We start from the raw sequence: 11662 nt of genomic DNA, 5'->3' as shown, positions 1-11662 counted from the left end.
GTCTTGTCTTTCATCCCAGATCTTTGTGTGTGTCTTGTCTTTATCCCACTTCTTTGTGTGTGTCTTGTCTTTCATCCCAGATCTTTGTGTGTGTCTTGTCTTTCATCCCAGATCTTTGTGTGTCTTGTCTTTATCCCACTTCTTTGTGTGTGTCTTGTCTTTCATCCCAGTTCTGTGTGCATCTTGTCTTTCATCCCAGTTGTTTATGTCTTGTCTTTCATTCCAGTTCTTTGTGTGCGTCTTGCATTTCATTGTGTATGTCTTGTCTTTCATCCCACTTTTTTGTGTGTGTCTTGTCTTTCATCCTAGATCTGTGTGTGTGTCTTGTCTTTCATCCAAGTTCTTCTTTGTCTGTCACTGTGTGTGTCTTGTTTTTCTTTCTAGTTGTTTGTGTGTGTCTTATCTTTCATCCCACTTCTTTGTGTGTCTTGTCTTTCATCCCAGATCTTTGTGTGTCTTGTCTTTCATCCCAGTTTTGTGTGTGTCTTATCTTTCATCCCAGTTTTGTGTGTGTCTTGTCTTTCATCCCAGTTCTTTGTGTATGTCTTGTCTTTCATCTCAGTTCTTTGTGTATGTCTTGTCTTTCTTTCGAGTTAATTGTGTGTGTGTGTCTTGTCTTTATAGTTTTTTGTGTGTGTCTTGTCTTTCTTCTGAGTTTGTTGTGTGTGTGTGTTTTTTGTCTTTCTAGTTCTTTGTGTACATCTTGTCTTTCTTCTGAGTTCTTTGTGTGCGTCTTGTCTTTCTTCAAAGTTTGTTGTGTGTGTGTGCTTGTCTTTCTAGTTCTTTGTGTGTGTCTTGTCTTTCTCTTGCTTGCAAAAAAGGAGTTGAGCAGCACTGGGACAATGCTCTCTCCCTGGGGAGCATAGAACAGCTTAAATTTCACGCAGAAATCTGTTGTGACAAAAAAGTAATGCAATGCAATGATAAATACAATACAATGCAACGCAGTGCAATACAATATACTACACAAATATTTGGATTGCCACATACAGGTGCACACACTACATTGTTGCTGTTTATCTGTTCTGTGTGGCATTTGTTTTTTTTATATTCTATAGTATTTGCACATTTGCATATTTTCTTTCTTTACTTATTTCAGTTTAGCGTATACTTTCCACAGTAGGCTCCCAAGGCCTGACCAGTGCCTTGGTGAGGATTCTGCTACCTCCTTTTTTCTTTTAAAGTGGTTGTGGTGCAGGGTACATGGATGTGTGGGCACGGTTTCATGCCTCCTTGAAGTGACAGTGAGGTGAACTGTTGCAGCTGCTGAACGTGATCCGAGACAACAGCATCATCATCATTGTGGGAGAAACCGGGTCAGGGAAGACCACTCAGCTGACTCAGGTAAACACAGCTATGCTTTTCATGTGGCATGTCACTTTGCTTCTCTCTTTTCTGCCTCTTGTTATTTGGCTCTATATGTTCTTGTTTTTGTGCGTGTGTGTATGTGTGAGAGTGTTTGTGTGCGTGTGTGCGTGTGTGTATGGGAATTCATGTGTATTCGTGACACACTGAACCATCACCACTAACCTTTACACTCTGACGTACATGTATGGTTCAGTGTGTCACCTGACCTGTATGTCAGTGTGCAGGCATGAGATTTTTCCAAGTATAGTCGGATTTCCGACCGAAAATTGGCTCCAGAGGCCTTTTTTGAGATTCGCGTAAATCCGTTGAGAAAATTGGAGGGGAGGAAAAGGGGGCGGGGGGGAGTTTTTTTTTCTGACCCACGGTTGCACGAACATTGTCCGACCGATCGACAAGACAGACCCACAGCGTTTGCTAAAATACCCCATGTTTGGATAAGCGAACCAATTGAGAATAAGTGTTCCGTTGCTGCTCTGTCATCATTCAGCTTATCCGTATTCGGTCGGGATTACAAAACTCGCTTGTGGGCTTCACAACTTGCAAAGATACCTGATTTCGTCGATCGTCTTCAGTCACTGACAAAATGAGAAAACTCACAAACGATTACAGGATTTTTGCAGCAGAGGTCGATAAAGGAGTGAATAATAAGTGGAACTGGGTCTGGCAAGATGAGATCGTGAAAACAGAAGTGAAGAATAAAAAAATAACTTCACGGGTAGGCGACGTCATTCACAAAATTGACACCGCGGGCAAGGCCAAGTGCGATTGGTGTCAGATTGTATGGGTGCAACTCTTCAGTCTAGGCACGGAAATCTGTTTTCACATTTGCACTAAAAACGGAGCGTACGTTTTCTAGAAGAAAAAAGAAAGAAAGAAAAAGCTGATGGGCCGTTCTATATCGTTTACCGATGATCTGTCAAAAACGAAAACAGAATGCTCTTTCGAAAGCGTCGTTTGTTGACTCCTTGAGAGGCGATCCAGAGACTTGTCAGAGCACCAAAATCGAAGTCAGAAAGTTTCCTAATGCACTGTGAAAAGCATGCACGCACGCACCTGCACACACATGCTGCGATCACATACGCACACACGCGCGCACAGATGTGTGTGCTCACACGTGCACACACACACACACACACAAACTTGCGTGCACGCACAGATACACCAGTGCGCGCGATCTCCATCCCTGTGAGCCACAATGGCCATGGGTACATCTGCTTGACCCTCTGTTCATTCAGAAGTTGCCAAGGTTTGCCACTGTATGCACACTGTATGCACAAGTAACATTCAGTGTGGCATTGAAACAGAAACTTTGTAGCAACTTATTGACGTCAGTGCCTTTTCTGACACAGCCGAGCTTCTGTAGTACAGACAGTTCATGGCAAGAGTCAGTGTATTTAGATTTGAGACCAAAAGCCAAAGTTACCAAAGTTACACACGCACGAACAGACACAGAGCTGAATTGAATGCGCGTGCCGTGCGTGCGCGCGCGCGCGCGCGCACACACACACACACACACACACTTTGAAAAAAAACCCACATGAATGCATTCACATATACACATACTCTGTTTTTTTTAATTTTATCTCTCTCTCCTTCACACTTGCACATGTGCACACATAATATTATGAGCACTCACACAATCACACAGAGCTTAATAATACGCACATGTGCTTGAACACTCACACACACTCTCTTTCAAGCACACACACACAGAGATTGAAAACACACACACACACACACACACACACACACACACACACACACACACACACACACACACACACACACACACACACACACACACACAGAATTGTATTTAAAGCAGTGCACATATATGCACACATACAAACTTGCACTTTTTCCTCCCACTTTCCCCCCTCTCTCTCTGTCTCTTTGTCCCTCTCTCCCTCTTTCTGTCTGTCCCTCTCTCTCTCTCTCTTGCATATACACACAGAGTTGTATTGAAAACACACACACACACACACGCGCGCGCGCGGAGAGAGGGATCTATTGAATTTGAAAGCAGTGCATACACATGCACAAATACAACTTGCATTCTTTCCTCCTACCATCTCCCCTACCACACATACGCACGCGTGTACGCACTCACGCTCGCTTGCTGTCTCTCTCTCTCTCTCTCTCTCTCTCTCTCTTTCTCCCCTGAAAACACACACACACACACACACACACACACACACACACACACACACACACACCCACAGAGTACCTGCTGGGGAACTCTAAGCAGATCCGCTATTTTCAGTGGAAGAGCAGTTGATTTCAGAGAGAAAAAAGTCACTCCCCATACCCCCGCACCCCTCCTGCAGACTTCACTTTCATGATTTGCTGAGGTACCCCACCCCTGTCTCTTGAGTCTCCTCCAGTGCTGAGGGAAGGGGGGGGGGAGGAGGAGGGGGTGTATGAAACCACTGTCAGTGACTGTGGCAATTTTGGCATTGAGCCAAGACACTGACCACTAGCTCCAGCTGAGGATCCTTGACTGCTTGGAAGTGATATAACCAGTCACAGATCCACCCCCTCCTCCCAGTTGGTCAGTTATATTGGTACAGTGCAAACTTGTGTCCAAAGAACATTTTCCTTGAAAACACACACGCACACACGCACACACACACACACTCACTCACTCACTCACTCACTCTGTCGCGTCAAAGGTATGTTTCATACAATTTTTACCCAGCATTCGCTCAAGTCGACCACCCTCGCACACAAACAGCAGACCACTAAAAATAAAATATGATTTTACATCTTTTATTCACGCATTCGCACAATGTCAGAAAGAAGAGCCTCCCAAAACCTGGAGGGGGTCAGGCTGGCGTTCTCTTGACCCACTCCCGGGAGGGTCACTACCTTGTCGTGGTCGGGAGGCTTAGTGGCCAGTGATCGAGCGAGCTATGTCGGTGGGGGCATCAGTGCTTCTTGGGGTTTTGCTGCTCTGGTCCCAGGTCTTAATTGACAGCCATCGTAGCTGTTCGGGCTGAATAAGTGGTGGTTTTTGTACTGATGCCACTGATAGGGCTTCCCACGCCGAACAGGTCGTTAGTGAGGCCCAAACTAAATGTGACCCACTGTCCCTTTCGCTATTCTCTATTCTTCTTTTTACCGCCTCTTTTCTGTCCTCAGCTCCCCATCAAGCCTTCTTTTCCACATTCTTTTTTCTCTGCGGCCTTCTTTAGGCCCGCTGTATTTGCCGTGCGGCGCGACCTGTGATGGAGGGGAATGAGATCCTGGGGATTGAGAGAGCACGCTGCTCTCAACACATCCCTTTGGCTCGGACCTCTCCTAAGACAGGCGGCACACATTGGCCCGTGTGTGTCAATCGGCTACCCCTTCGTGGGGCTGGGTCAAGACTGGCAGTTTAGAGGCTAACGAAGGTAACCCCCGTAGTGCTCGGTTCTCTGTCCCCGGGAGCTGGGCATGATCGGGGGGGAACACGTTGGAGCTAGACTGTTGGTCGTATATCCCTCCCTTGACCCTGGCCCCTAAGTTGGACCCCATGGTGGGTGGGTAAGGGAGGGATGAATTTACATTTTTTTCAACATGAATTCCAAAAAATTACACCCTCCTAACTCTGGAAAAAGACGACGACAAGGAACAGACGACTCAGATTCGGAGGTCGTTGAGACATCTGGATTTTGGCCATCGTGGCTTGTGATGGAGGGTGCTGATGACGACAAGCCCTTGTCGGCTCTCAGCCCCTTCGCTATCCAGAAGGGCTTTCAGTGTGGCAGGATCACTGAAATCCATCAAGAGGCTGAGGAGCGGAGCATTTTTAGTGCAGACAGAGTCCAAAAGGCAGACACAGCTCCTTCTCAAGGCGACCACTTTTGTGGATAGGATAAGGTTTCCCCTCACAAAGGTCTCAACTGTTCAAAGGGGGTTATCAGATGCCCGGAGTTGAAAGGTGTGTCTGAAGCTGAGATCAAGAGCGAGCTGTCCTCTCAGGGAGTGACCGACGTGTACAGGGTGACAGTGAGGAAGAGGTCGGACAGAGTCCCGACCAACACTTTCTTCCTCACCTTCTGCTGCCCGGATGTCCCCAAGGACATTTGGGTCGGATACCTCAAGGTTAGTGTAAGCCTGTACGTGCCGTCCCCTCTAAGATGTTTTAAATGTCAGAAATTTGGACACGTGAGAGATCGATGTAAGGAGGAAGAGGCATGTGGCACCTGTTCGAAGACGGCGCACCAGGGCGATTGCGTCAGTCCAGCCCGGTGTGTGAACTGCGGAGGTGGCCACCCGTCCTCATCGAAAGACTGCCCCGCCTGGAAAAAAGAAAAACAAATCCAGAAGGTCAAGACAGAAAAGAAGATATCCTTCTTTGAGGCAAAGAAACAGGTGGAGGCCGCGTCGCCTAAGGCGTCTTACGCCTCTGTCGTCAGACCCAGGACGGTGGACGTCGCGGTCCAGACGACGTCCACAGGGACCCAGACGGACGACTTACCCACCTCGTTGGAACCGTTGGCCTTGGGTGGAGGCGCCGTGTCCACCCCTTCCCATCCTGTGCGGCAGTCCTCAGGGGCTGCTGGGCGGGAGCGGAAAACCTCGGGCGGAGGCACGTTGTCCGCCTCCCGCCCCACCCCACCCCCCGGCACCCCTCGCCCCGCCTCTCGTCTGCCTGGCCCTCGGGCTGCCGGAGGTGGCCGGAAACCCCCCGTACCTCCAAAACTCAAGGAGGGGAGGGTTGCGGCCTCGGCGGGATTGGGAGGGGCCGAGGTCGTGGATATTCCGACTCCGTCGGAATCGGAAAAATTAATTTCTAAAAATAAATACTCCATCCTGGCCGACCTTGAGCCACCGCAAGCAGAGGAGCAGGGGGTAGCGATGGAATAGGCTGCTGCTTTATTATTTTTAACCTTCTTAACTCTTTCATTCCTAGTTTTCTATGAACCATTACTTCCCCTTGTTCCTAGATTCCTTTTAAGCATGTATACCCTTCATTCCTGGATTTAGAGAAGAGAAAGAAAGTACGAAGCAGGGTACTTATTTCGGAGACTTACGGCAACGCGGTTCATAACAGTATACTAAGATTGTTATCTACCGTTGTGTACAGAATTGATGTGAGAAGGTGTCTGTGACCGTGTTGACTCTATACGGTGACATCTCTGGTGACACTCAGGTGTAAAACAGGTGAGTTTAGGGTAGAACACAACGCATGCAAGTACGTACCATACGCAGGACAGTGTTTTGCTTGCACAGTGTTCACATCATGCAGGTACTCACCGAGTATGCCTCACATGTATCCCAGTGCCACACTGCTGGTCATATCCACAGAAAACTGTCACAATTGTCACTGCAGTTGTCCCAACCACATCATTGATTTGAAGTTTGTTTGCTGTCTAGAAGAGGATGTCTTTCACTACACAAGCAGCTGATGAGCCAGAATAAGAGCATTATTTACACAGTTATATGCACATACACTATTCACAAACAAAACGTTCTCTATATACATGTGTCATTGTCACAATCACCATGTCACATGTCACACAAAGGTGACACGCGTGTGGTACACCTTGAAGCAGTCGCGCTGGTTGCTGCATAAATACACACCACACTTTTCACATTTGATTGTTGTCTTTCATTTTTTGAATGGGTTGTTGGCATAGCTGACACCAGGGTGTGTGTGGTTGTATTGTGTCGTGCTGTGCACACCACACAGGTGTGGTTGTCACCTTCTCCGCGAACAGGCCAGTGATCTGTGCGGTCAAGACGGGGGTCTGCTGCACTGGTTTCCGTTCTGGGTCGGCCAGGATGGGATTTTTCGACAAAATAATTGCCGATCAGTTGGTGGGCCAGGTCCAGCTTGAAGGAGAGCAGGTCTCGCTTGCTTTGTCCCTGAGGTCTGTGGTCTGTCACCTCCCCCTCAATGACAAAAGCGTTGTATATTGCTGTCTCCATCAGCTTTGTTTCCACCCGTCGATACCACTTCATGGACTTCTTTGACTTGTTTTGACGGGTGTTCTGGTCCAGTCTGTCCACACCATTCATGTTGACGGCGTAGGCAGCCACTGATGGGGGGCAAGGAAACTCAGCGACGGTCCCGTCTTTCTGGCGTCGTCTGGCAGTGGCACCTGAGTTGTCATGAGGTGGGTGTGCTGTGGAAAGGTAGTACACAATTCTGTTATCTTTCCATGATGTTGCTATCATGTCACCACACTGTCGCCATTCAGAAGTGCCACGGGGAATCCGACGTGTTTCCGCCTTGGTCTTGACCAGATCACTTGGGTAGCCAGGACGGTTGGGTCGCATTGTGCCGCACAGGTACGTCCCCTTGCCCAACAGGTACTTTGCCAGCACAGGTGAGGTGTAAAAATTGTCTGTGAAGACAACGTGACCAAAGTCTTGAATTGGTTTGGTCAGACCAATCACAGCACGAGCACTGAGCCCCATCAGTTTGTTCACTTGTTGTCCGTGTTTTCCTGTATACACCTCCATATTGTAGCAGTATGCTGTCTTGGCGTCAGCAAGTACCCACAGCTTGATACCAAACTTCACAGGTTTGTCCCTCATATACTGTTTGAAGCCTAAACGGCCCTTGAATGGTACCATCGCTTCATCAACTGTCACATTTTGGTAAGGAACAAACTCATTTCTGAAACTGTCCCTGACTTTGTCCAGAATGAAACGAAGTTTGTGGAGTTTGCCACTTCGATCAACAGGTGAAGTAGGATCCACAAAATACACGTATCTCCGAATCTGAAAGAATCGGTCACGACTCATCACACTGCCAAACGGAGTACGGAGAAGAAAGTTTTTTGCACTTGTGCTCCAATAGTGTGTGTCTCTGTCAAGTCGCATAATGTCCTTCATTATCAGCAGCCCGTAATATACCTTCATTTCTTCCAGTGTAATGGGTTTCCACTCACCTTTGGTTTTTTCTGGCTCCTCAGTCCGTTTCTTTGTGGCATTGTTGTTCATGAAGTTGACAATAGAACGAAACACTTCATCGGAATAAAACAGCTGAAAGTAATCCAGTGCTGTCATCGATGTATCCAGCACGCGAACAGGTCCTGATCGGCGATTGAACGACGTTCTGGTGCTAGGGTCAGGTGCAACGTAATTACCGCTCACCCACTCAAACCGTGGCCGCGTGTAAAACAAAGGCAGGTTTTCATCATCCAGCTCCTCTCCACTTTCGTCACCCGCTATTTGTGCTTCTATTGCAGCAGCTAACTGTGCTCTCTCCTCTTCATTTAGTTGCAACAGATCGAAATCATCATCTGGTAAAGCACTGTAAAATTCATCATCAGAAAACTGATCTGAATCCGAATTTTCTGCACCTTCCATCTTCCGTGTTCGTGTGTTCACTCAGAAATGCCACGTCTGCAGTTGCACACTGGCAGGAATGAAGCAGTGGCCACTTTCCCACGGCCCAGGGAGGGAGAGGGGGGTGTCTGGCATCCATTCCATTCATAAACACTGCCCCACAAGTGCCCCGGTCAAGGATAGATGACGCGCGCTGATGACGCGACTCGCGCGAAGTTCAAAGCGCTTACCGCGAGAACCGATTTTCCGGGCGGCAGGAAGGAAAGGAGGAATTTTCTGCTGCACGGTTTACCGGCCTCCAGGAATGAAGGGTATGATTCTAGCAAACTGGAAAACCGTGCTGCCAGAATGAAAGAGTTAATGGCAGTGATCCACTGGAACATCCGGGGGTTCTGCGCCAATTTCCAGGAACTCCAGCTGCTTTGTCGTGCTTTGAAACCTTCAGTGCTGGCGCTGCAGGAGACTCTGCAAAGAGATGGCAAGGTTTTATCTCTTTCTGGTTTTAACTCCTTTTTTAAACCCGCTCAACCGAAGCAAGAGGGATTGACGGGAGGTGTCGCTCTTTTTATTCGCAAGTCCCTTTTATACAGTACAGTTCTTTTAAGCACCCCTTTACAGGCGGTGGCAGTCAGAGTCACACTTGAGAAAACCATCACTGTCTGCTCTCTGTACCTTCCTCCTTCCGTCCGTGTTCTGAGGCAGGACCTCATGAACCTGGTCGACCAGCTCCCACGTCCGTTTTTACTGTTGGGCGACTTCAATGGACACTCCCCGCTCTTGGGAAGTGAGATGACATCAGCCCGAGGTCTTCTCTTGGAAAACCTTCTTTCCGACATGGACTTGTGCTGTCTCAACGACAAGTCTCCCACTTACCTTCATCTGTCCTCTGGAAAGCTCTCGTGTTTAGATCTGTCGGTCTGCGATCCATCGTTGGTCCTGGACTACGAGTGGAAAGTGCACGACGATCTGCACGGGAGTGACCGCTTTCCTGTCGTCCTCCGCCCCACAGATGGAGAAGGTGACTCTCTGCCTGACCGCCTGAACTATGACAAAGCAGACTGGAGTTTTTTTACCACAAAGATAAGAGCGGAGCTGCAGGAAGAAACAGTATTGAAAAGCAAGGACCCTGCTGACACTCTGACTCGGATCGTTTTTAGATTGCGCCAAAGCAGCAGTCCCATCGTCTACCTCCAAGCCGCAGGTGCCAAGAACGCCCTGGTTCAACGCAGAATGTCCGGAGGCCCGTAAGTCTCGGAAGAGAGCGCAGCGACGCGTCTTTCGGAGACCGGAGACTGATAGCGTTCGAACCCATCAACAGCTGAGGGCGAAAGCCAGGTATGTTTTTAAAAAGAGCCAGAGAAAGTCATGGAGAGATTTTTGCTCTTCCTTAACCTCCAACACACCCAAGAAGAAAGTGTGGAGGGTTTTAAAAAGAATTAAGGGCAAAAACGTATGCCCAACCTTTCATCATCTTAAACTTTCAGACGCTCTGGTCACAGAGAAGAAAGCAGTTGCCAATTTGCTTGCCTCCACAATTGAACAGAACTCGAGATCTGCTAACAAATCTGCTCGGTTTCTTAACACGAAAAACCTGTCAGAAAAAACACCATGTAACTTCTTTTCCGACAACACAGAGAATTACAACCTTCCTTTCACAATGAACGAACTTAAATCTGCCCTTCAGGCCTGTACGGATTCCTGTCCAGGAATGGACGAGGTCCATTATAAACTCTTAAAGCATCTTCCCCAAACCTGTCTGGACACCCTGCTTAAAGTCTATAACCACATCTGGGTCACAGGCTTTTTTCCACCCTCCTGGCGGAAAGCCCTCATAATCCCGCTGCCGAAACCGGGAAAAGACCCCTCGAACCCCTCCAACTACCGCCCAATTGCACTGACCAGCAGCATCTGCAAACTGATGGAGAAGATGGTCAACGGTAGACTGATGTAGAAACTAGAGACCGACGGCCTTCTGGCGAAAGAACCGTGCGGTTTCCGCAAGCATCGCTCTACCGTTGACCATCTGGTTCGTCTGGAAACCACTGTAAGAAATGCCTTTGTAAACAAACAACATGTGGTGGCCAGACAATTCCAGGTGAGGGTCGGCACCACCCTGTCTGACATTCACGAGCAGGAGCTGGGTGTCCCGCAAGGGAGCATCCTGTCGCCGGCTCTTTTCAGCATAAAAATTAATGACATGTTCAATCCGTTCAGAAGGGATCGGACAGCTCGCTGTTCGTGGACGATTTTGCCTTATATGCAACTGGCAGCACGTATGCCAGCATCCAGCGACGGCTTCAGCTCTGCGTCAACAAAATCCAGTGTTGGGCAGAGGAGAATGGCTTCACATTTTCGTCTTCCAAAACTGAATGCATCCATTTTCATAATTTTCGCCAGTTCTATCCGGACCCTGAAATCCGTCTGGGAACATCCACCATCCCGGCGGTCAAGGAAGCCAGATTTTTAGGGGTCGTCTTTGATCAGAAGCTGAACTTCCTCAGCCATATTAAACAGCTGAAAGTATCTTGCCAAAAAGCCCTGAACATCATCCGAGTTGTGGCACACACGAACTGGGGTGCTGATAAGAGAACTCTCTTGCACCTCTACAGAGCCCTGGTCCGGTCCAAACTGGATTATGGAAGTGTAGTATACGGCTTGGCCAGACCGTCTTACTTGAAACTGTTGGACCCTGTACACCACCAAGGGCTCCGTCTCAGCTTCGGTGCTTTCCGCACCACCCCTGTGCACAGCCTGTACGCAGAGGCGGGGGAACCGCCTCTCCAACCGCAGACTGAAGCTGACCCTAAACTATTATTTGAAATTGTTTTCTGAACCTACAAACCCTGCTTACGACGCTGTATTCAACAACCCTTTCGGTAAGAAATTTAAAGACAACCCAAACTGCATACCTCCTCTCGGACTCCGCATTCAGCCGCACTTAGAAAATGCCGATCTGGATGTCGGTGGCATCTCAGATTTCTCTAAGTTCCCTGACAGCCCTCTGTGGACC

General features: G+C 48.4%; 1 protein-coding gene across 2 annotated transcripts in view; it reads left to right on the top strand.

Moving 5' to 3' along the window:
* LOC143300772 (pre-mRNA-splicing factor ATP-dependent RNA helicase PRP16-like) overlaps positions 1-11662 on the top strand; it is a 148826-nt gene that overhangs the window by 62103 nt on the left and 75061 nt on the right. For both annotated transcript variants that reach the window (XM_076614701.1, XM_076614700.1), the window contains one exon: positions 1264-1344. In XM_076614701.1, the coding sequence (XP_076470816.1) occupies positions 1264-1344 (81 nt within the window). The remainder of the gene's footprint in view (positions 1-1263; positions 1345-11662) is intronic.

The sequence above is a fragment of the Babylonia areolata genome, chromosome 26 (assembly GCF_041734735.1).
Source record: "Babylonia areolata isolate BAREFJ2019XMU chromosome 26, ASM4173473v1, whole genome shotgun sequence".
Taxonomy (NCBI): Eukaryota; Metazoa; Mollusca; class Gastropoda; order Neogastropoda; family Buccinidae; genus Babylonia; species Babylonia areolata.
This window is presented reverse-complemented; position numbering and strand designations above follow the sequence as displayed.